The sequence below is a fragment of the Macaca fascicularis genome, chromosome 9 (assembly GCF_037993035.2).
Source record: "Macaca fascicularis isolate 582-1 chromosome 9, T2T-MFA8v1.1".
NCBI lineage: Eukaryota > Metazoa > Chordata > Mammalia > Primates > Cercopithecidae > Macaca > Macaca fascicularis.
This window is the reverse complement of record NC_088383.1, coordinates 35938774-35965096: the sequence shown is the minus strand read 5'-3', so window position 1 is coordinate 35965096 and position 26323 is coordinate 35938774. Positions and strand designations below refer to the sequence as shown.

The window sequence follows — 26323 nt, the reverse complement described above, 5'->3', positions numbered from 1 at the left end:
AGTCTAGAAAAGTGTAATCTTTGCCATTTTGTCTGTCAGGAGAATCCTGAAATATAAAATGTCAAGTTGGAAAGGTCCTTAAAAAGTAACTGTTACTAAAAGGATTTGTGCTACAATATTTATCTCTACCAAGTGTCTCAAATAACTACAGCTAATGGCAACAAATATGAGGTAGATTCCCTTTAAATACTGAGATTTGCCAGTCATGTTTAAAAGTTGACGTATTAATGGACTTGAAGCTTCCAAAGAATAACTGATCAAATGTTTTGTTTCAAAAATTTCACTCTAATAGATAAGTATTATTTAAAATATCTGGAAGGTCTGTATATTTTAACATAAAGATTCCAACTGCATGTTTTAAATAGTAGGTATTAAATGGTACCAGAGGCTATGCTTTTTAAAAAAATCACATATAAACTACCTAACTAGGCTTTACAACAAAGATTTTAAAAACACATCACCAGAATAACATGACATCTATACATCAAAGTAAATGCCTTACAGTAGCGTAAAGTAGTGTTTAAAATATACTCTGAATACTTTCAAGTCATTTCCAAACATTTTTAATAGCATGTAGGCAAAAAAGCACTTAGGTAATAACCTTACATAGGACAAACCTATGAGAATTATGGAAAGAGTAACAACAACAAATTTTCACTTCTTTCACCTAGGGTGCCAGTGTCTACACAGGAAGACAGATTAACATTTTTAAAAAGATTTCCACATGCTGTGTTCTCTGTGTTTTATTTCACTGACAGGCCAGTGTGGCAGAAACTGAAGTCAGTTACAGAATGTCAACAGAGCTGAGGCTGAGATACCCTGATGTAACAGCACTTTATCTGGCTCATCTAGAGCAGTATTTTCTGTACATACTTTAAAAACAGGATATTTTTAAACCATGGCTTTCCAAAGATTTCATGGGGTTCAGGATTCAGCCCTCACAGTAAAAGGGTTTGAGGGAGATCTAACTTCTTATAAGTATAAAAATGTCAAAAGACACTGCTTTCTTGGCCCTTTGTGGCTAGACATGAGTAAATTTTGTATGTTGTCATATATTTCAATATGTATTTTTCAGTTGATAATTAATTTGATGTCACAGAAATAGTGCTTTAGAAAAGAACAGCCTAAGGTCAGGTAACCACGGTGTGTTAGAAGTACAAAGCCTAGGCCGGGCACGGTGGCTCACATCTGTAATCCCAGCACTTTGGGAGGCTGAGGTGGGCAGATCACCTGAGGTCAGGAGTTCAAGACCAGCCTGACCAACATGGAGAAATCCTGTCTCTACTAAAAATACAAGAAATTAGCCAGGCATGGTGGTGCATGCCTGTAATCCCAGCTACTCAAGAGTCTGAGGGAGGAGAATCGCTTGAACCTGGGAGGCAGGGGTTGCAGTAAGCCAAGATCGCGCCATTGCACTCCAGCCTGGACAAGAGTGAAACTCTGTCTCAAAAAAAAAAAAAGAAGGACAAAGCCTAGAACAGAGCAGCCATTCAATAAACAGAATGAATGAATGAATGAATGGCTATCATTTCCTCATGACAGATGGTATTATAAACAACTTAAGCCACCTGTGAATCTAGGAGTTAAATGAGGTATGGTTTCAAATTCTAATCATAGAACCTAGTTTTTCAACACCAATGTAATTATCAAGCTTTTAGATCAAGTCAATCTGAGGTGAGAGTAGCTCCCTCAGGGGTAAGAACCCCGAAACAGGTAGATAACAAAGATCTTTACTTTCCTTTTTCTCTTCTTTCTTTTTGATTTACTCATTTCCTTTTTTCTTTCACTAATATTTCCCCACAGTTTGATCAAAAAACTTTGTTTTCACGATACGAACATCAAGAATCTGCTTCTCATTTTATTTTCTGGTGAGGTCATTATATAATTAGATGTGGAAAACAAAAGCTAAACACACACACACACACCCCTCACACACTGGCTCTAGTGAGAAAACATTTCTACTGATTAAGTCAGGCACGTTTAGCCTCATTTTCCTTTTTTATACCAAAGGTGCTCTTGATTTTGTTGTTATCAAATGACAGAGGACCTTCCCATTGAAAATGTTCTCTCTCATCTGACAAGAAACAAGATTTCCCAATGCCTCAGGATCCTGGAAATAGGTTTTATGTGGGCCTGTCTGTATTCAGAGATTTGAGGAGAAAATTGTTTAGGTTTCAAAATATTCAAGGATAGCATAACATGTGCTTTCAAAAAACATAAATCAAGGTAGTGAGAAAAAATGATGAAATTAACTGAATGAATTTAGACACATCTTCTATTTTAGCTATTTATTTATTTATTTAAGAGATGGGGGTCTTGCTATGTTGCCCAGGCTGGTCTTAAACTCCTAGACTCAAGCAATCCTTCTGCCTCGGCCTTCTGAGTAGCTGGGACTACAGGCACAAACCACTAAGCCTGGTGATGTTATATACTTCTTATTTATTTATTTATTTATTTATTTATTTTATTCATTTATTTTGAGATGGAGTTTCACTCTTCTCACCCAGGATGAAGTACAATGGTGTGATCTCAGCTCACTGCTACCTCCACCTGCTGGGTTTGAGTGATTCTCCTGCCTCAGCCTACCGAGTAGCCGGGATTACAAGTGTGCGCCACCACACCCAGCTAATTTTGTATTTTTAGTAGAGACAGGGTTTCACCATGTTGGTCAGGCTGGACTCCAACGCCTGACCTCAGGTGATCCGCCCGCCTTGGCCTCCCAAAGTGCTGGGATTACAGGCGTGAACCATCACGCCCAGCCCATGTTATATACTTCTAAACTTAAACTTATACACATGAGCTAATTAAAATACATAAACATGTAAATGTTTATATTTAAAACCACTCTTGTTCCAAATTGCAATGCAAAGATTCATAAATGAAATCTCACTACATTAACTTTAAAAAGAGCAGTAAACAGACCTTTGTTCCAATGAATTCTCAGGTTTAAATACAAAGAGTGACCATAAGAGAGTACCTATGAGTACCTGTACCTTAAAAGCCAAGAGGTGCATATAGCAGAAAAAAGACTAAATCATGCTTTAACAAGAATAGCAACACCAAAGTTTAAAAGCCAGAGTTACATTAAGTAGTGCCTTAAAAATTTTTGAAACAGTTGCCCTAAAGAAATGTAAACGTCACTATTAAGAACTGCAACTGGATTAACTTTCAAATGTGTAAGCCTATCATGTTCCAATTCCCTTTATGAAGAAGTTGAATTAGTGTTTATTCGTGAGCCTCCTGAGAAATCTGAGTTCTTATAAGCAATCCACAAAGTTCACATTTTTCTTTTCATAATGGTGCAGTTTGGATCCACCCACTTACCTTTCGTGTATAAGAATTCCAGAAAGAGGAGTTAATAGAGACTCTAATAAGATTCCTAGTAAAATACAGTAGGCACAAACAGAGACAAGGGTCATTTACGGGGAAAAAAAATTGAAGTCTTGGGTGATAGTCTTTAATTGGTACAGGAAGAAGTTGGGTATAGTAGGATGGGGGATTTAAGTAACCTTTGTTTCAAGAGAAAATTTAATGAATTAGGAAGCTTCAAACATTTTAATTTCCTCAGTTGCTTTTACATATTCATTCATTTACTGCATATCTTAACTGTCTTATGCAGCAAGTAACATTCTTTGTTCATTCTAAGGCTCTCTCTTCTCCTGCCATGTCTCGGGTATATGCTCCTGAGATAAAAGACTTTCTTTGACCAGCATCGCTCAACTGTTATGCAACACACCTATCACGAAGATCTGTACTTCCAGCGAGGATTCTGCAGGTAGAGCTCACTTACTTGGTGTTGTAATAATGGATCCCTGTCTATTTTATGCTAGTTTTCCTATTCCCCAGGGAGTAGCCTATTCCAACTTTCACTTCTTAGTTTTTGTGATAATAGTAAGTCAATATAATAAGGCCAACTTGTGCCAAGTATCTTTCAACTATTAAAAACGTAACTGCTTGTATATGGGAAAACTTGAATATACTTTCTTCAACTTTGATACACATTTAGTTCTTTTAAACACCAGCTAACTCATTATTTCAAATTAAAAATAACTAATAAAATACTAATCTTGGAAAAAAAGAAAAGCAAAGTTTGGAAGAAAGCCATCCATGGATAAAGCTGAAGAATTAAACCTAAAAAAAATTTTTATAATAAAAGGTTATGAAACAGCATTAAAAGGGAAGGTGAAAGGGAAGGAAAAAACATTTACAGCTGAAAGGAAGGAAAAAACATAGGAAAAGCTCCAGAAATTCTAGTAAAATAAATTCCTCTATTCTAAAAACCAAAGGACACTGGCAATTGTTTCCATTTCTAGACATTCTGCTACAACATTAAAGCACTAATATCTGCTAAGTTAGTTCTAGAAGAAATAAGATCAATAAAAATGGATGTTGTGTATGTAAGTATATGTTTACCGTCCAATTAAACGTCTTCTAAAAAGTTTGAATGTTGTTAGTATTCACTTATCAAAGAATTATCTACATAAATGTCACTAAATGTCCCCAAAATGCATTTTTAACAAAGGAAATTCACACTGTGTGAACCAATAAATGGCAATTTTTACCTGCAGACTATACACACAGAACTATAAATCCTTATCAAAATAATTTCTAGGATCATACTGTATAGGCTCAAATTAAGAAATCAAAGTAAGAAATAGTCCATGACTTCTTATGTGGCAAATACACAGATGTGCTTTTTTGTTTGTTTGTTGTTTTGAGACAGAGTCTCACTCCACTGCCCAGGCTGGACAGTGCAGTGGTGCAATCATAACTCACTGCAGCCTCAAACTCCTGGTCTCAGGCAATCCTCCCACCTCAGCCTCCTGAGTAGCTGGGATGAGCGCATACCACCACGCCCTGCTAATTTTTAAAATTCTTTTGTAGAGACAGGGTCTCACTCTATTGCCCAGACTGGTCTCAAAGTCCTGGCCTCAAGCAACCCTCATGTCTAGACCTCCCAAAGCGCTGGGATTACAGGTGGGAGCCATCATACCTGGCCTAAGATCTAATTTCTAAAGATGCAGTTTTCTAGTTCTCAACCAGAATTCCTGACTCCGCTCCTCTCATCCCCCTACAGACACACAGAGTAAGGTCTAATGCCAGCCCCCTCCTGTGAGCAGGCACCAAGGACACAGGGAATGAAGCCATTGAGGCTGGTTGGAGGGAAAGTTCAATGAACATGAATGAGACAATGGTACACCTAACTTAATTTCTCTGTTTCATGCCAATAGTAGCATGCCTTTTTCCCCCTACTTTTACCCGTTATCTCCTTTGTCTTCACAGGAACCCCAGAGTTTGGCAATTTAGTATTATTCCCACTTCAAAGACTAAAACCTGAGATGTGAATTTAATAAAGCTTCTTGCTCTGATCATTGAGTTTGCAAATGGCACAAACATGGTTCCTTCCCCACATCCTCTCCAGCTTCAACCCCAAACGTTTTCATAATTTCAAATTTTCAGCTAATAATCTAGACAAGTTAACCCTACAGCATCTGCTTCCCTATCAACTTGTAAAGGAATCACTGTTTCTATCAGAAGTCCTAAGCAGCATTAGGACATGCCAGAGAAATGTTACGATGACAGCATCTTAGTGGTCCCCAACACTTTGAGAAGTCTTAGTGTCATTTCAGCAGTCACTTCCAACCTTTTCCCTGTCATGACACAAACAGAACATGATGATATGTGTACAGCCCACTAGGGTGAGCAGATGGAGCTGCTCAAGGCCAGGACTGACCAGCCAGGAGGTGCCAGCAGCTTCTGCCCAGCCCCTCTGGGGACGGAAGGACGAGGCACTCAGCACTCTCATAACCTGCATGCTGTGCTGCAGAGGCTCACCAGCAGGCCTTGCACATTAGCATACTCAGTTTTACAGTTCTAAAACCCACCAGAGATTCCCAGTGTGCCAGACAAAAGAGCATGTAAACGAAAGAAGTAATAAAAAAGTGACAATGTAAACCTCAAGGTCTATTTCTTACAGATGATGGGGAGTTTTCTTTTCCTAACACTGACTTTGGACAAGTCTACTGGGTGCCCTGTAGAAGGTGTGAATATACTACACCCCGGATCTACTAGGTATCATGGTAGGAGTTCCCCTCAATTACCAACAGAGAATGTATTTAATAGTTTACAACTGCAAATCTACCAATGCTATAAGAAAAACTCTAAAAAGCTCCAAAAAAAAAATGACTACATAAAGTCTTCTCATATATTAAAAATTATAGCTTGTTTTAGTAGCCAGGACTTAAATTAAGACTTGAGATTTTTTTTCCTTGGTATTGCTACTTTTTAAAGGAAAAACAAAGAATATATCTAAAATCTCCATACCTTAATTGGATAAACACATTATTTAATATCACATATATTCCAGTACCTAAGTAGCTCTTTTTAAAGTCAGAAAACTAAAATCATGAATCTCTTCAACAATATGACTGCTGTCAATATATTCAGTGAATTACTTTGAAGGCCTAAGGTAGCAGAGTTTACAAAACTCACTTTACTTCATATTATAATTACATGGGAAACTGATTTGGACAATTTCCATGGACAATTTATACTTCAGAAAGGACAGGAATATCACATTATTCCAGTACCTAAGTGGCTAGCTTAGGATATGTGATATCCCTATCCTTTCTCTTCCTTTTTCCTTTCTTTCTAGCTCTTGGTTTTTACTATTTTTATGTATCAAACATTTTTCATTTGGGAAAAAACTAGTGCTTTAATCAGAGCTAAAAGCACAGAATTAACAGTCCATTAAAATGCACAAGACTGAATGTGAATGTATCTGTTTATTTAGAACTTTTGGTGTGTAAAATTTCAAATAAAATTATCTATCCAATTGCTACAGTTTAAAAACTTAAATCATTTTTCCATTCTCTTTTAGGAAAAACTGTAGCACCAATTAACAGAGAGTAGTGAAACATTGAAAACATACTTTAGAAAACTCTTAGATTAGTAAGTATAGTATGTAATTGTGGGTAACAGAAGCCAACAAGAATGAAATACAGACATTTATGTTTGCATGCATCATAAAGACAACAAAAACAATGTTTTACTAGAGATTAATATAAACATGTAAGTAGGAAAAAATCCTCCCTTTATTTTTACTCCAAATTTTTCTTCTATATTCAGCAGTTAAAATTTTTACTTTTCAAAATTATATGATAGTTGTCAATACAAATATCTCACTTTTTAACATATACTTTCATTCAATGATACAGTTTAGGTATTGATGCACTTAAAAATGGAACAATTTAATGCCAAAACCTGAGTTGCTTCAATATAACTAGAGAAGACTTAAAGCTAGCACTGTATCATATCGAATTGCAGCATACATACTGTATTGCCCCGTGCTAGTCTGATATATGCTAGTTGGTACTGCCATGGTAGCAATGTTAGGCGGTGTTCCTTCTTCCTCTGATTTTTCTTCTTCAATCTTGGGAACACCAGGCACATCAGAGGACAGTTCATTCAGTATTTTCCTAAAATATAATTTAACAATGTAAGTCACTAAGATACATGAATTGACTCTTAAAACAGAAAAGCTATAAAGGAAGAATTGATTTGATGAATAATTATTCTACCATTTTGGAAAAAGTATCTTTACAGTAGGAAACTTGGTTAACTTACCTATAAGAGGGTCTTCGTGAAAGGATTTCTCTACGTTTATGAGAATCAATTACACCTTCTGATTCTGCAGATTCATCTGTCTCTGCAATTGTTGCTACCTATAATACAAGATTTTCTGAAATGTATCATAAAATATATGTTCTTTTCCCTCATTCAAAAAATTGAGGCTAAGAGTCTGCGTGTGCAGCACTGAGCCAGGCACTGTGGAAGCAACCAAGCAATACAACACGGTGAATCTGCACTAAAGGAGTCTGGCTCAAGAAAGGAAGTGCAGACACAAACATTTCAGTTATAAAACAAACGTGTGTGGAAAGTAATGATACGGGTACTATATACTACAGAAATACAAGGGAAAGAGTGGTTGGGATGTCAAATGAGGCATTGCAGCAAAGAACAAAATGTAAAATACCCAAGACCTAAGCTCTCAACCTGAAAGTGCTCCTACGGATTCAGGAGGGAGCCAGCAAGGGGCCAAGGCAGAAGAGAGCTCCTGGATCACACTGCTGTCTCCACTCTCACACAGCTGGCACTGGCGTGAGCTGGGTCTTCACATTAGCTATCAGATAGGCCCAAGACAGAATATTTAAGTAGATAAGCAAGTCAGTAAGCAAGCCTGGGTAAAATTAGGATTTCTATTACAAGGAGTAAGTTAGGGTTTGGTGGTGGTAGGTCTTGAAGATCCAAATAAAGAATTTCTCCTTAAGAGAAAGATCAGAGTTTTAAGCATGATTTCATTTTTCAAGTCAAGTAATAATACAGTGATATGATTATTAAAGAAGTCAGAAAACTAAAACAATGAATCTCTTCAACAACATGACTGCTTTCGATATATTCAGTCAATTATTAATACTTTGAGGGCCTAGGGTAGCAGAGTTTACAAAACTCACTTCATATTGTAAGTACATAGGAAACTGATTTGGATAAAATCAAAAGAGCTTATCAAAATATCAACAATGCAAGCAAGAATATATACTTCCCAAAGTACACGGAGGTGTATATTCACCTTCACATATGACTCTGCATCTTTGCTCATGAATGCCCCACACATAAGCACACACACTCAATCAACAGAACTTACTGAAAAAAATGTTGTTGCCTCAGATAATCATATATCACCACCAAATATTAAGTATTTATCACTTTACACCGGGCTCTCACACATCTGTCATAGAATCATAACAACTCCCTTAGGTGAGGTAGGCTATTAATTTATCTATTTTAGAAAAGGTGAAAATTAAAGTTCATGCAGAGGGATTAAGTATTCTAGGACAAGATCCACTGGCACCTCTTTCTACAAGGACAATTAGATCATTCACTTAACAAAATCCAAACAAAGCCTACTGAATATAAGAGAATACTTTCTTTCAGCTGGGTGCTCTGGCTCACACCTGTAATCCAGCACTTTGGGAGACTGAGGCAAGAGGATCACTTGAGGCCAGGAGCTCAACACCAACCTGGGTAACATACTGAGAATTCTGTCTCTATTAAATAATAAAATTAATAGACAATACTTTCTTCCAATACCAGCCAGGTTAAAACTCAGTAGAAATATGTGGACCCCAATAAAAGGCATAAAACAAAGAAGAGGTAGGAAAGACTTTCTTGTTTTATAATTAGTGTCAGAAAGAGTTAGAAACTCTTGGAATCAGGGGCCATCACAGGAAAAAAAGATAATGATGAGAATTATTCTTACACTTTTGGGCAATACAGGAGAAGATACCCATGCCACAAAGATAATCAAGCTTTTAACATACGTGAATTTGTCACGTCAGGTATCTTGTTGCCACTCTCATCGTTCTCCTGTGATAAACTACTTGAACACGCGGGAAAAGGACTACACTATGTATATGTGTCTCCCTTTTCCTCACAGATTTTTTTTGGTCATCAATTAGGTTCAGATAATTTCAGCATTTAAAGGATAATAACTGACCTTAAAAAGGAACAAAAATAAATTCAGTAATTAAGATGCATACTTTAAAAAAATGCATACTTAATAATTTACATCTATTGATGGAAAAAAATGTTTTACCTTCAAGAAATGTTAAGGGTAAAATACATCTCTGGATCACAACCACAATAATAATTATATCTACAAAAGCCAAGGTTTAATCTGAGAAGGATACATCAATAAAATCATCTAAGAATTATGTATACTGAATTTTAAATAAATTTGTATCTACCTACTAAGGTGATTATTCATGAAAACAGCATCAGTACTATAATCTTTATATTACTGTGTTTATCAGACATCTTCTCTGAAGAACCCTCAAAATATTTTTCAGCACCCTTGGGGAGCACCGCTAAATAAATCTGAGTTTGAACACAGAAAACCAATGTGAAGAAGACATGAACTGCTCATCTGCAATTACTCAGTCCCCAAATGAAGAGCTGACAACAAAGCTGCAGCTCTGAAGTGAAACCTACGTACCTAGCAGGACACAGAGTACCTTAAGCAAGGAAAAGAGATTCCTCCAAATATCTAATAAAAAGATTTGTGCATAAAAGCTTCATAAAGAAAAATGATAAATGAATTAGTGAAAGAGAAAAAAATGGCTCAAGAAAGTAAAAGAGAAACCATACGGGAAGGAAGTTAAGCTGAACAGTGTGTATTTGTGGTGACTGAATAACCGATGGCTGTGGTGTCTGAATTACTCCCTGGACATCTATAGTTTGGCCCGAAGGTAACTGCACTAGAATTACAGCTGGGGAGCCTCTTCCGGTGCCTGATCCAGCTACAGAAACCTGCTAAAACGATCACCATTGAGGATTAAAGTTGAATCTTTTTTGTTATTGTTTTTGCTTAGTTTTAAGCAATACCACTCACTAATATGGCTGCCCTACTTCTCTTTATCCTGCTCCTGAGAAATGACAAACCAGCTAGGATACTTACCATCGGTAGGTGGTTACTGTCCTGGAACAGTCATTTTCTGATGTGACAGATATTAAGGAACACATGCTTCTTATCACTTTTGGTGCCCATACTTCGGTGGCTAAGAATGTTCCAAGCACGAAGTTCTAAAGCAGTTAAACTACCTCACTACGACCTCACGACTACTAACAGTGAAGCCTTTCTTAGGCCAGCATATAAACTATCCTCTCTAACTTCTTCAGAGAAATTGGAGATAGAACTTAAATATGGTTGTTTTTTTTTGTTTTTTTGGTTTTTTTTGAGACGGAGTCTCGCTCTGCTGCCCAGGCTGGAGTGCAGTGGCATGATCTTGGTTCCCTGCAAGCTCCGCCTCCCGGGTTCAAGCCATTATCCTGCCTCAGCCTCCTGAGTAGCTGGGACTACAGGCGCCCACCACCATGCTGGGCTGATTTTTTTATTTTTAGTAGAGACAGGGTTTCATTGTGTTAGCCAGGATGGTCTCGATCTCCTGACCTTGTTATCTGCCCACCTTGGTCTCCCAAAGTGCTGGAATTACAGGCATGAGCCACCGCGCCTGGCCAGTGCATTATTTTTATTAAATGTGTGACATACGATATTCTAGTGTTACTCTAGATGTAAGCTGATGCGTTGTTTCTAGACTGATAAAAATCACAGTCACTGTTATGCCCTTATAACCACTAAAAAGGCATAGGCTGAAGAAATTCCAGGACCTTTCAAGCCCCTGGTGTCTCTGACCCAGAGAAAGCTCATGCCTTCAAGGCTGGTGAGGCCTCTGGACACTTTCCGTCTCCCTAGCTCAAGCATCCAGAGAGGCCAGAACTATCACTTAGCTTTGGGTAGAGATCAGTACAACAGCCATCTTCTCACTACTTCCCTGAGTTCCTTCAACAGAGATCCCTACCAGAAAGCATGATACTACCACTCCTCTAGACTCAAAACCTGCCAGGTTTTCTAATTAGTAAATACCTCTGTCCTATAGGCTAGCATAATTTCAGAAACTTTGACTCATTTTACTAAGATTCACTATTCATTATGACTTACTCAAGAGTCAAAGACTTTGGAAATAAGTCACCAGTGTCTATCATGTGCAGTTAGTAGAACCACAGGATCTAAAACAATTTTTCAAGGAAGATTTTGTGTGTGACTTCACTTTGAGGAACACCAATGATTTCCAACTTATATTAATACCTGAAAATAATTATTAAAAACTGTGTTTATAACAAATAACTAAGATTTATTTACAATATTATTCCCTTGGAAAACAAACTTCTCTGGCAATCCAAAAGTTAAAACATGTTTTATCCGTCAAGAGAACCTAGGTGTTGAGCATTGTACTAGGTGCACTAGTAGAAAGTAGAATAAAACTAGCACCTAAGAAACAATGGCACGCTGAATAGTATAGAACTAATTGCTCCACTTTAGAGGCCTTGAATATCATAGGAGTACAGAATAGAAAGATCAGTACGGGCCCAAACAGTAAGTGAGGGCTTTGTGTAGGTGCCAGAGCATGAGTGAAGGCTTGATCTAAACCTAGATAACAGTTGGACAGATAGTGAGAAACCAGGACAGAGGCAACCAATACGTAGCCTACGAGTGAAAATTCTCACTACTGAGTGAAAATTCAGCTCACTTACCCCCAGAGTATTATCGTCCAGTTTAGATTCCAGGGAAAAGAAAAACATCATCCCATTATGGAACCAGTAGATTTAACAACTACAAGTTTTAAAACATGGGATTTATTCTACAAATGTTTCCAGCACAAAAGGCAACTCTGTATGAATTATAAAAAGGCAACCACCTCTATGGTGACTAACTCCCAAAAGATAACTCTTTCTCCTCACAACTAATTCTCAAATATTTTAGTCTCAGGGCATCTTTACACTCTTAAAAATTACTGATGACCTCAAAGAGCTTTTGTTTCTGTGATTCATATGCAGTAGAGGGCTGGTAAACACTTAATAACTAGATCTTAAGAAGGAGGAACACTGACTTGTGGTGTTTGCTCATTTCTGTGATGTAAATACTCCTACTATGGCTGATTTCAAGCTGCCAATGGATGACATTGAACACAAAGCCGGATAAAGATTATACAATTGGCTTTCACTGGTACAAGCCAGCTGTGCACACTACTGGTTATATCTGTTGATATTTAACATATTGGAAATTAAAACAAAAATTTTAAAAATACTTAGTAACTCATTTTAAAATAATATATGCTACCATAAATAACATTTTATGAAAAATGATTATATTTTCAAAAAATGAGAAAAGTAGCACTATTTTACATTTTTACAAATTATTTTAAGGTCAGATTTAACTGAAGACAGCTAGATTCTCGTATCTACTTCTACACTGAATCTGCTGCAATATGTTGCTTTAGTTGGTATGTGAAGAAAATCTGGGCCTCACATAGACTCATGTTAGAAAAAGGGAGGAATATTATAATAGCGGCTGTAGAAAATCATGGATATTCTTCATCGATACACCAAAACTTGACAACTGGTTGTCTCTTAAGGGTTAATTGCAATGTACAATCTGAGACTGTATCAATTACATTAAAATCCATTGATCTGTCTTGTACTTTGGATGAATTTTTTACTCACATAAGATTTTGTAACATCCTGAAGTATTCATTTGGAAAATACTGGCTCACTGAGTTCAGGAGATCTTCCAAATGTGGACGCATTTCATGACACACTATTATAAATCACATTTCATTAAAGTATAACCAGTTTGATCAGAAAACTATGAATATTGTCAAGCTCACAATGGCAGATGCAGATTTTCCAAAATTCAAAGTTTTGCCTTAAAAGCTTGTGACAATAAACACCATGAGTTGTTTCCCTTGAACTGACAAGCTCACTTCATTTGTTTTTGAGGAAATGTCTTCAAGTTTGAATAGCCATCATTTGGCAATTAGTCATTCTTTTGAAGAAAATGATGTTCTGTGGAAAAACGGGCAGTTAATTCATCTTGGCACTGAAATAACACACGTGCTTTTCCTCAAGAACACCACGGGTCTTCAGGACGCAGCAGGAGTGCTTTCTGCGGCTGTCCTACTTCAGGACACAGAATATCAAAACAGCATGTACTCAGAGTCAAGGTTTAACGCAATGGTAATTTTTACTGCTTCATCAAAGGTATTCTTAAGTAAAACTGACTTTAAAAAAAAAACTGCAAGTGGATGGCAGTGAAGAATATAGTGAATACTAATACAGTTTGTGTCACTGACTTAAGGCACCAACAATTTACCACTCCCCCACCACCACTGTTTTTGCACCATCAGTGCAGATATCAAAACAGAGAAAAAGAAAAATAACATCTTAGCATTACTGTAAAAATGGTTTTGATCTAGCAAGCCTCATGAAAGTGTCTCAGAGTCACCCCCAGGGTTCTGCACACCACACTTTGAAAACAGTTATTCCACTCTAATCTAGCCCCTACCATCCTGGCTTTCAGCTTAAAGAACTGCTCAGACAGGCTGAGATTTCAGCTCCAATAGAGCAGCAGAGACAAAATAAACATATCCAGTAACCCTGACAGAGCCTGTATGTCAGAAACTGGCAAAATGGAAATTATACTTTATAACTACATAAAACAAAAGAAAAAAAAATAACACAAAGAGAAGACTTCATTGACCAGCTTCTGTCCCATCAGTTCAGGAAACTGGGACATGATCTTTACTGCCAGATTCCGGACTGAGCTCTCTGGAGGACCCAGTGCTCCACCACCACTTCTACCACCCACCACCACGTGCAGGGACAATCCACAGGTAAGTAAGGAGGGTGGAGTGACTTGATTTTCCTCTCTGTTCCTTTCCTTTTAAAAAAATGCAGTCACATAGCTGGGTGGTGGAAATTTCTGAAGATACCACATTTTCTCAAATCAAAATAATTTTCTATTTAGAATTAAGGAGCTCCCAAAGATACCTTGTCAGATACCCAATGGCTCTCAAAGTTTTACTCTTTTTTCCAAATACATAGAATAAGGTATCTGAAGACAATGAACTTGAAACTATAGGGGGAAATCCAGGGGTCCTACAAGTATTCTCACAAACTAGACCTATGGGTTGAGACGGCAGGTGGTGTCCACATTCACTTTTTGTGGGGAAATGCCCAGCTTCAAAGAAATCAGATTATTCTGGAGAACAGAAAAACAATTTAACAAAGATTCATGGGTGTCTGATAGGCATAAATCATCCTTTACATTGCTTTAATCATCTTTCAAGTACAAGTCTCAGAATTTTAATTAAACAATAGCTCTATCAAAAATGGCTAAGTCCTCACGCCTGTAATCCCAGCACTTCAGGAGGCCGAGGCAGGAGGATCACCTGAGGTGAGGAGTTCAAGACCAGCCTGACCAATATGGTGAAACCCCCTCTACTAAAAATACAAAAATCAGCCGGGTGTGGTTGTGCGCACCTGTAATCCCAGCTACTTGGGAGGCTGCAGCATGAGAATTTCTTGAACCCAGGAAGTGGAGGTTGCAGTGAGCTGAGATCATGCCACCGCACTCCAGCCTGGATGACAGAGCAAAACTCTGTCTCAAAAAAAAAAAAAAAAAAAAAGGCTTGGTTCAGAATACCTGATACAGAAAAAGAACTTGTACCTGCTAACATAAACCATATTCCGACAATTCTGGAGATGGGTTATACAGATTCTGTAACTACAAGGAAACTTCTATATGTCCAAACTCTAGGCAGACCAAAAGCTCACGAGACAATTTTTTCATTAAACTGCTAAAATAAAGGCTGAGAACCTGCACAAATGACGCACCTGGAGGTAGAATTCAAATGTCTCCCTTTAAAAAAGAAAACCCTTAGATCTGGAGTATTATCATTCTACATTCTCACTGGTTTGGCCAAAACTTATAAGCAAGAGTGTCAAGCTTATAATTATACTGGTAGAGTTAATAGGTTAAACTCCACCATTATTATTCATCAAAAAAATTCACATGGCTTCCTACCCTTAACATCTAAGCACTATTATTATACTGAGTGCGTAGGGCTATAGCTGAGTACATGGCTGCCTGTTAAGTAGGGTATGGTACACAGATGGCATGTAGGGAAGAAGGGCAGTGAAAGATCCAGTAACATGCATGGTATCCCCAAAGACAAAATAGGTAAATAAAGAAGCATCTTTTTTGATTTGTGCAAGGTGATGGATTCAGTTTTAGGGAGCCTAAGCCACTAAAATGGCAGGGCAACAGCAGGACCACCAGGTGGAAATGTTCCACAGGCAAGGAGAATTAGGGGACTGGTTATTGGATTAGAGCCCAGATAAGAAATAAACATCTGAGGCTGGGTGCAGTGGCACACGCCTGTCAACACTTTGGGAGGCCAAGGCAGGCAGATCGATTGAGGTCAGGAGTTCAAGTCCAGCCTGGCCAACGTGGTGAAGCCCCATCTCTACTAAAAATACAAAAATTATCCAGGTGTGGTAGCATGTGCCTGTAATCCCAGCAACTGGGAAGGCTGAGGCGTGAGAATTGCTTGAACCTGGAAGGTGGAAGTTGCAGTAAGCTGAGATCACACCACTGCACTTCAGCCTCAGCGACAGAGCGAGAGTCTGTCTCAAAAAAAAAAAAAAAAAAAGAAGAAGAAGAAGGAGGAGGAGGCTGCGCATGCTGGCACATGCCTGTAATCCCAGCATTTTGGGAGGCTGAGGTGGACGGATCACTTGAGGTCAGGAGTTCAAGACCAGCCTGGCCAACATGGTGAAACCCCGTCTCTACTAAAAATATAAAAATTAGCCAGGTGTGGTGGCACATGCCTATAATCTCAGCTACTTGGGAGGCTAAGGCAGGAGAATCACTTGAACCCAGGAAGCAGAGGTTGCGGTGTGCCAAGATCATGCCATTGCACTACAGCCTGGGTAACGGAGTGAGAGACAGTCTCAAAAAAAAAAAAAAAAAAAAAAAAGAAGAAGAAGAAGAAGATCCTTGTAATATAAACAAGGAGGAATCTACAAAGTATTATAATTACTTTATTCATAAGTAGGGTTCTAAAGAAGCCCTGGAAACAGAAAGGAATTAAAAAGTCTTTCCTAAAAGACACACAAGGAGACAAACCAAAGTTCACTTGAACTAAAATATGCATATCACAGGAAAAAATAGAGAAATCTTTCTTATAAACATCAAAAAACACATCAGATTTATGAATTAAGCCTTCTATTTGCTGAATATCTATTGGGAGCTTGTCGTGGGCTATTCTAGACAGTGGGAATACAGCAGTGAATGAGAATAAGTCGCTGCTCTCCCAGATTAGAAGACAGAAATAGATGAGGAAATAATTTGGGTGGTGCTCCATTCTTAAAAGAACAGTAAAGCAGAATAACGGATTTGAGAGTGACAAATCAGGAGCTGGGAGTGGTGTGGGAAGAGGCTATTTGTTGTAGATAATTTCTCAGAGGAGGGAATGTTTGCATAAAAAGCCTAAATGAAGAGAAGGAAAAAGTGGTAACAAGATCTATGAATAATTTATCACATTCCAATAACCAAGTAGGCAACTGCTCAAAAAAACTAAAACATAAAATGGATGTTATTTTATATTTCACAATTTTTACCCCTCTTTTCATGAGGCTTTAAAAGTGTGTAGAAGGTACTTATAGTAGACATCATTTACCTTTTCTTCCACATCCCTTGAAGAATAATCCTCCTCTATAGGACGCCTGAAACATAGATTATGCTGATGCCACCACATCCACCGAAAACCCCACTATAAACAGTACTTAATCTGAAGAAATAAGGTAAGATGATGCAATTGACAGCCTTACTTGGCTTTGCAATAAAAAAAAAAAAACCCTAATAATGACACTTATAACTGGGAAAACCTCACAGCGTTGTAACACAGCATTTGATGAGCACCTAGTGGACTAGCTCTGACCCGTAGCTAGGTTCCCTCAAGATGGGGTTTATGATGTCATAGTATAGCTGCACACGTCACAGAGCTACTAGACCTGCATTCAAGACAATTAATAAAGGATTTTAAAATGTGAATTCACAATATAGCAGACTGCTCTATCAACTCTGCTCCTGAAAAATCAAATCTTTGTACTACCTAGTTTAAGGACTACAATAAAAATACACTAACAAGCTAAGCAAAAGCTGAAAACTATCTTGATGTTTATGTATTAAGACAGGATTCTCAACAGTCTGTTCTATGAGGGAAAAAGCATTTAAAAGAATATTTCAAATGTTTTAAAGCTGAAAATTATAAGAATATTATAAATCAAATACCTGAATAAAGATGTAAAATATTCCACTTTAATTTTTTTTCTCCCCCCGAGATGGAGTCTTGCTCTGTCGCCCAGGCTGGAGTGCAATGGTGCTATCTCGGCTCACTGCAACCTCCGCCTCCTGGGTTCAAGCAATTCTCCTGCCTCAGCCACCTGAGTAGCTGGGATTACAGGCATGCACCACCATGCCCGGCTGATTTTTGTTTCAGTAAAGACAGGGTTTCACCATGTTGGCCAGGCTGGTCTTGAACTCCTGACCTCAGGTGATCCGCCCACCTTGGCCTCTGAAAGTGCTGGGATTACAGGTGTGAACTACCGTGCCTGGCCTACTTTAATTTTTAAAAGTCATACTTGATTGTGCTGAGTAAGACAAACACTAAATGAAAAATGTAGTTGGTCTTCATTTTGGTTGTATTGAGTGACTTCCTTCCCATTAAAGTGTTTTTTGTTTTTGGTTTGAGACAGAGTCTAGCTGTTGCTCAGGCTGGGGTTCAGTGGCACAATCTTGGCTCACTGCAACCTCCACCTCACAGGCTCAAGCAATCCTCCTGCCTCACCCTCCCGAGTGGCTAGTGGCTGGTGGCTGAGATTACAGGTACCCGCCACCACGCCCAGGTAATTTTTTTTTTCTTTTTTTTTGATACGGACTCCTGTTCTGTCGCCCAGGTTGGAGTGCAGTGGTGTGATCTGGGCTCACCGCAACCTCTACCTCCTGGGTTGAAGCGATCCTCCTGTCTCAGCCTCCAAGTAGCTGGGATTACAGGTGTCCATCACCACACCCAGTTAATTTTTGTAATTTTAGTAGAGACGGAGTTTCACCACGTTGGTCAGGCTGGTCTCGACTGCTGGCCTCAGGTAATCTACCCGCCTTGGCCTCCCAAAGTGCTGAGATTACAGGTGTGAGTCACCACGTCTGGCCTAGGTGGGTTTTTTTTTGTTTTGTTTTTAAGATAGTGTGGCTAACAAATTGCAAAATCAATGTAGTTAAATTTTACCTCAAGAATATATGTTGAAAATATTTGTTAAAAAGAGATTAGCCAAGTACGATATTATTTCTATATTTGCTATCCATTATCTTCTAAAGAGATGTTGTTGTTGCCTCCAATCCCTTTTTTATGTATAGCACATAAGCTGAAATCCATAATCTAAATTAAAAAGGGGGAAGAGGATCATTGTTTCTGATACTGTAAACGTAAATGGTCAAATTTCATGTTTCTAAAAAATTCACTTCTTGAAAGCAAAGCAAGTATTAGAATTTGGTCATTCTTAATTATCCAGAAGAGTTTAAATAATCTATTTTGATAATACTTCCAGTAACCACTTAAATTAAAATTAGGGTTCTTTATCCTTTGAAAACAGTGCTCTAGCTAATCTTTTTTTTCTTCTGAGTTAATCCTTATGGTATCTTGGATTTCCTATTCATAGTATTTGGGGCATCATTTTATATTCTAACCAATATGAGACATGTTTCACTTATTATAATATATATATATTAAAGTACTATAGAAATGAACATGATCTTTATAGAAGTCAAACTCCTTTTAGCTCTGGAAGGAACTTTTGGAAGTCAATCTCATATTTGGTTTCAGTAAGAAGGAAACTGATCATAATTTGCTAGCCAGATGTATTTCAAAATAATAAATACATATAAAGAATTTGCAATTAAGATCCTAAGCCAAAAAAAGACTTTTTATGCAACAGACCTCATATAAGGGCAAACAGTAGATATTAAAATTGCTCTTAACAGTAATATGGATCATTTCTAATAATGAACAGGAAATGTTCTTGCCAAAAGCTAAAAAATAGGGAATGAATGCCTACAAACCACTTTTCAAAACTCTCATGTTAATCTTTATTTCTAACCTAAACCAACTCTTTATTGTAGTATCTATGAAACAGCCAAACTGCAATTTATATGAATTATGCTGATTATCATATTCCTTCTACCAATCACTTGGTATAAGTCTAACAAGTACTGACTTGACAAAAACCACCAGAGAAAAACAGTACAGAAAAATAGTAACGATAAAATGTGGTACATACCTACAATAAAATATTATTCAGCCTAAAAAACAAAGTCCTGTCACATGCTACAAAATGTTAACGACATTATGCTAAATATGTCAGTCACAAAAAGACAAAATACTGCATGATTCCACCTATAGGAGGTATCTAGTCAAATTCAGAGAAACAGAAAGTAGAATGGTGGTTACTAGTGGCTGAGGGAAAGGTTAATACCAAGAGGCAGTTGTTTAATGGGTGCTTAGTTCTAGATCTGCAAGATAAAAAAAGTTCTGGAGATCTGTTTCATGAAAATGTTACTTAACATCATGAACTGTGCACTTAAAAATGTTAACATGGGCCAGGCGTGGTGGCTCATGCCTGTAATCCCAGCTCTTTGGGAGGCCAAAGCGGGTGGATCGTGAGGTCAGGAGATCAAGACCATCCTGGCTAACACGGTGAAACCCCATCTCTACTGAAAATACAAAAAATTACCTGGGAGCGGTGCCATGTGCCTGTAGTCCCAGCTACTCAGGAGGCTGAGGCAGGAGAATCGCTTGAACCCAGGAGGCGGAGCTTGCAGTGAGCCAAGATCACGCCACTGCACTCCAGCCTAGGTGACAGAGCAAGACTCCGTCTCAAAAAAAAATTTTTTTAATGCTAACATGGCAAATTTTATGTTAGATATTTTTCCCACAATAAAAAATTTTAATAACTATAGCCCCAAATTTGATGGATATGATAATTAACTGGCTTTTCGCCAAGAAAACACTCATTAAATTGATTTCACTAAATTGCAATGAGACTGATGTTCATCATCTTAAATGATATAATTCTAAAACTCTGGACTCTCTCGTACTCCTGACCCGAGAATTATAGTGCAACAAATACAATGGCTGTTGGTGCCAGGAATTATATGGAAACAATTCCTAATGCATCGAAATGAGTAAAATTTAAATTTTCTATGACTTCACACATCCAGGGTCAGAAGCTGAACTGGGATCTAAATTTGAAACTGTCTTCTCTGCCACTGAATAATGGAGTAACAGAGTAACAGTATATATGTATCCATAGTACACATAGTGCAAACACACACACACACACACAGAAGTATAAATTGTTATAAAGTATATATAGAGATATAGATATATATATATATATATAGACAAGAAAGCATATATTCATTATCACTCTTAATGAACTATGGATTTTTCTAGGTAATGTTCTCTGAGATTGTCTGGTTAAACACTGAGTACCTATGCATTTCAGGTGATAAATGGTGGAGTGGTCAACGGACTCTAAACACAGACTGCCTGGGTTCAAATCTTGGCTCTGCCTTTCCTAGCTGTATGATCTGAAACAAGTGACTTAGACTCTCTGTGCCTTGTTTTCCTCAGGTGCAAATGGTTATGAAAACACTACCTTTCTACAGGGTTGTGAAGATTTAGTCAATGCGTGTAAGGCACTTAGAACCGTGTCTGGCGGCCTGGCCCGGTAGCTCATACCTGTAATCTCAGCACTTTGTGAGGCCAAGACAGGTGGATCACCTGAGTTCAGGAGTTTGAGACCAGCCTGGCCAACATGGTGAAACCCCGCCTCTACAAAAATACAAAATTAGCTGGGCGTTGTGGCACATGCCTGTAATCCCAGCTACTCAGGAGGCTGAGGCAGGAGAATCACATGAACCCGGGAGGCAGAGATAGTAGTGAGCCAGAATAACACCATTGCACTCCAGCCTGGTCAACAAGAGTGAAACTTCGTCTCGAAAAAAAAAAAAGAACAGTGCCTAGCACATACCGAATATTCAATAAAAGTTCACTTTTGTTATTCTTATTCTTATTATTGCTACATTTTACTCAAATAATTTGGTCAACAAAGTACAGCTTAGATAACATACATGTATATTAAACCCTTTGATTTTAAAGGATTAAATGTATAAAAATCATCCCCAAAATGGAGGCAAGGAAAGAAGATTTACATAAAAGATGTCAAAATCAGAATCATTTTGACAAAGCATATGATACAGTTGGATGCTTGTCCCCTCCCAATCTCATGTTGAAATATAATCCTCAATGTTGGAGGTGGAGCCTAGTGGGAGGTGTTTGGGTCATGGTGAGTTCTCGCTCTAGTAGTTCTGAGAGCTGGTTGTTGAAGAGTGTGGCACCTCCCCTCTCTCTTGCTCCCTCTCTCTCCATGTGATACCCTGGCTCCCCCTTCTCCAGCTGCCATGATTTGAAGCTTCTGGAGGTTTCCCTAGAAGCAGATACTGGTGCCATGCTTCTTGTGCAGCCTGCAAAACCGTGAGCCAAAACAAACTTCTTTTCTTTATATGTTATCCAGCCTCAGGTATTTCTTTTCCTTTTATTTTATTTATTTATTTTGAGATGGAGCCGCGCTTTGTGGCCCAGGCTGGAAAACAGTGGTGCAATCTGGCTCACTGCACTTCCGCCTTCAGGGCTCAAGTGATTCTTCTGCTCAGCCTCTGGAGTAGCCGGGATTACAGGCACCTGCCACTACACCCAGCTAATTTTTGTATTTTTTTTGTAGAGAGGGGGTTTCACCATGTTGGCCAGGCTGGTCTCGAACTCCTGAGCTCAAAAAATCCACCCAACTCAGGCTCCCAAAGTGCTGGAATTACAGGCATGGGCCACTGCCCCAGCCCGGTACTCCTTTATAGCAATGCAAAGCAGACTAATTTAACACAGCCAGGCCAAATTGCATCTTTAAGTTGTTTTCAGTTCCAGTCCAACGGTCAGAGTACATAAATAGTAAAGTCTAAGAGTTTAGCTCCTTACAAAAATTATAACGCAGTTTGGTCTTACCATGAAATCTGAAATAGTTACAAATTATATTGTAGATTTTTATGCCCAAAATGGCCTGCAATGTTCTAAAATATCTAGGAGAAATCTAAAGTACCTAAATTAAGAAGCATAAAACATAACCATTTTAAGCAAGCTCCTGACATCCCGGACCTTTGCTTATAAAACAACTATAAAAAATTAGCTTTTCTCCTCTATACCCTCTGGAGGCCTACTAAGCATAGTAGATTACAATGTTACAAGAAAACATAGTTACTTACAAAGGATTCCGAATACAATATATTTTAAAACCAGCATAAGCCACTTCATCTTAAAACCTAATTACTACCATTTTAATTTTAAGATCAAGGCAGGTCACTATGAGGATAAAAGCAAGCATTTATTGCACATTGACCAGATGCCAAACTCTGCTTGTGCTTCACACAAATCATCTCATTTAATCTAGTATTTTCCATTTTTTAGGTAAAGAAAGCAAAGATCAAATGATTAGTCTTAATACTTAAAACTGCATAAATACTAAAGTATCAACTTTAGTATTAAAATATAGTATGAAAAATACCTTCAACACTAGTTTTAAGTAAACAAGCTAAATTTAATTCAAACCGAGTATACATGTATAAATTAGGGCTCTTTTTGTTTATTTTGTTTTGAGATAGGTTCTTGCTGTGTCATCCAGGCTAGAGTGCAGTGGCATAATTTCGGCTCATTGTAGCCTCAACTTCCCAGGCTCAAGCAATCCTCCCACCTCAGCCTCCTGAGTAATTTGAACTACAAGTGCATGCCACCACACTCAACTAACTGTTGGTTTTGTTTTTGTTTTTGTGTTTTGAGACAGAGTTTCACTGTTGTCACCTAGGCTGGAGTGCAATGGTGCGATCTCGGCTCACTGCAACCTCCACCTCCTGGGTTCAAGCGATTCTCCTGCCTCAGCCTCCCGAGTAGGTGGCATTACAGGTGCTCACCACCAAGCCTGGCTAATTTTTTGTATTTTTAGTAGAGACAGGGTTTTACCATGTTGTTGGCCAGGCTGGTCTCGAACTCCTGACCTCAGGTGATCTGCCTGCCTCAGCCTCCCAAAGTGCTGGGATTACACATATGGGCCACTGCTCCTGGCCTAAGTTTTTGATTTTTCGTAGAGACATGTTCTCCCTATGTTGTCTAGGCTGGTCTTGAACTCCTGTGCTCAAGCAATCCTGTCATCTCAGCCTCCCAAAGTGTTGGCATTACAGGCATGAGCCATCATACCTGGCCTCTTTTTATGTATGAAGCAGTAAACAAGCCCTTGGAGATGAGAAAATGAGAAAGCTCTAGGAACAAAAGACAGTGGAGACCAACTTACAAAGGCAATACCTACCATGGTATATTACCATATCCAGTAGTAAATATGCACACATTTATTATTTTTGTTCTCTATTTTGTTTTTATTTTTGTTTTTTGTTGTTTTGAGACAGGGTCTTGCTCTGTCACCCAGGCTGGAGTGTGGTGGCATGATCATGAATCACTGCAGCTTCGATCAACCTCCAGGGCTCAAGAGATCCTTCCACCTTAGCCTCCTTAGTAGACAGTACTACAGGCAAGTGCCACCATGCCTGGCTTTTTTTTTTTTTTTTTTTTTTTTTTGTAGAGATGGAGTCTTACTTTGTTGCCCAGGCTGGTCTTGAACTCCTGGGCTCAAGCAATCCTCCTGACTTGGCCTCCCAAAATGCTGGGATTACAGGCATGAGCCACTGCTCCTCGCCCATTAATTATTATTTTGTATTTGATTTTACTTTCTGGTGGCCATGGTTTACTGTTGCCCTAAGAAAGTGTTTAATCTCACAACTGGGCAAATTGAGCTCAGGTGGTTAGAAAAACTTAAAATAATTCCTGCTTTTTCAACCAAATTTGCTACAACTGGCCTCTACTACGGCCTCTGAGAAGCCCAGGCTTCAGTACTGCCTGAAGCAGCCTGTGTAAGATTTTAGATTCTGGACTCTTTCTTTGTAAAGGATGACAGCAGCTTCCTAGAGAGGGTGTCTCACACTGATAGGCAGAGAGACAAGCAGGAGAGAAAGACTGGGCAAGGAAAGCATGTGGAAGTTAGAGATACACCTTTCAGATGTTCTTTACATTTTGAATTGACAGAAAAAATTGCATGTATCACGTACAACATGATGTTTTGGAGTATATATAAGTTGTGGAAAAGTTAAATCTAGCTAATTAACAATAGCATTACCTCATGTAGTTGTTTTTGTGGTTAGAACATTATTAACATTCAACTACCTCTGCATTTTTCAACAATACATTGTCCTTAACTATAGTCACCATGCTGTATGATAGCTCTCTTGAACACATTTCTCCCAACTGTAATTATATACTCTTGGACCAACATTTCCCCACCCTTCCCTCTAACTAAGCACCCCCACCTCTGCTAACCACCATTCTACTCTCTACTTCTATGAGAACGTTTTAGACTCCACACGAGTAAGATCATGCAGTATGTGTCTTTCTGGGCCTGGCTTATTCACTTAACAGAATGTCTTCCAGATGCCTCCATCTTATTGCAAATGACACAACTTTATTCTTTTTTATGGTTGGATAGTATTCCATTGTGTATACATACCATACTTTCCTTTTTTTTTTTTTTTTTTTTTGAGACAGAGTCTTGCTCTGTGCCCCAGGCGGGAGTGCAGTGGCGCGATCTCGGCTCACTGCAAGCTCCGCCCCCCCGGGTTCACGCCATTCTCCTGCCTCAGCCTCCCGAGTAGCTGGGACTACAGGCGCCGGCCACCTCGCCCGGCTAATTTTCTTGTATTTTTAGTAGAGACGGGGTTTCACCGTGTTAGCCAGGATGGTCTCGATCTCCTGACCTCGTGATCCGCCCGTCTCGGCCTCCCAAAGTGCTAGGATTACAGGCTTGAGCCACCGCGCCCGGCTACATACCATACTTTCTTTATCCACTCATCCACTGATGAGTATTGAGGCTGATTCCATATCTTGGCCATTGTGAATAGTGCTGCAATAAACACGGAAGTGCAGATATCTCTTCCACACAGTGCTTTCATTTCCTTTGGATAGATACTCAGTAGTGAAATTGCTGGATCATCTGGTACTTCTATTTTTAATATCTGGAGGCACCTTCATATTGTTTTCCATAATGGCTATACTAATTTACATTCCCACCATCAGTGTATAAGTGTTCCCTTTTCTCCATATTCTTGCCAACACCTGTTATCTTTTGTCATTTTGATAATAACCAACCTAACAGGAGGAAGGTGATATCTCATTGTAGTTTTGATTTGCAATTCCCTGATGATTAATAATGTTGAGGTTTTTTTTGGGTTTTTTTTTTGGTGAGACAGAGTCTCAGTTGCCTAGGCTGGAGTACAGTGGTGTGATCTTGACTCACTGCAACTTCCGCCTCTGGGTTCAAGCGATTCTCCTGCCTGAGCCTCCCGAGTAGCTGGTATTACAGGCACCCACCACCACACCTGCTGATTTTTGTATTTTTGGTAGAGAAATTTTGTACTAAAAACATAAAAATTAGCCAGGCCTGGTGATGCGCGAGTGTAATCCCATACTCGGGAAGCTGAGGCATGCGAATAGCTTGAACCCGGGAGGTGGAGGTTGCAGTGAGCCGAGATCCCATCACCACACACCAGCATGGGCAACAGAGCAAGACCCTGTCTCATACTTATATAAAAGCATAGCAATGCAATTATGTACAGTACATATGCTTGAATAATAAATGACTGTCACTGGTTTATGTATTT

The 26323-nt window shown here is 38.7% G+C and overlaps 1 protein-coding gene across 33 annotated transcripts in view; it reads right to left on the bottom strand.

Annotated features, from left to right (window-relative positions):
• The window catches only part of CREM (cAMP responsive element modulator), an 86702-nt gene that overhangs the window by 25149 nt on the left and 35230 nt on the right, over positions 1-26323 (bottom strand). For 26 of the 33 annotated variants that reach the window (XM_015455767.4, XM_045361925.2, XM_045361926.2 and 23 more), the window contains 2 exons: positions 7627-7724; positions 7336-7478 (listed from right to left, as the gene is read on the bottom strand). The exons of 5 other annotated variants lie outside the window; for them this stretch is intronic. In XM_015455767.4, the coding sequence (XP_015311253.1) occupies positions 7336-7478; positions 7627-7724 (241 nt within the window). The remainder of the gene's footprint in view (positions 1-7335; positions 7479-7626; positions 7725-26323) is intronic. 2 more of the 33 variants (XM_074001425.1, XM_074001427.1) reach the window with 1 other exon arrangement.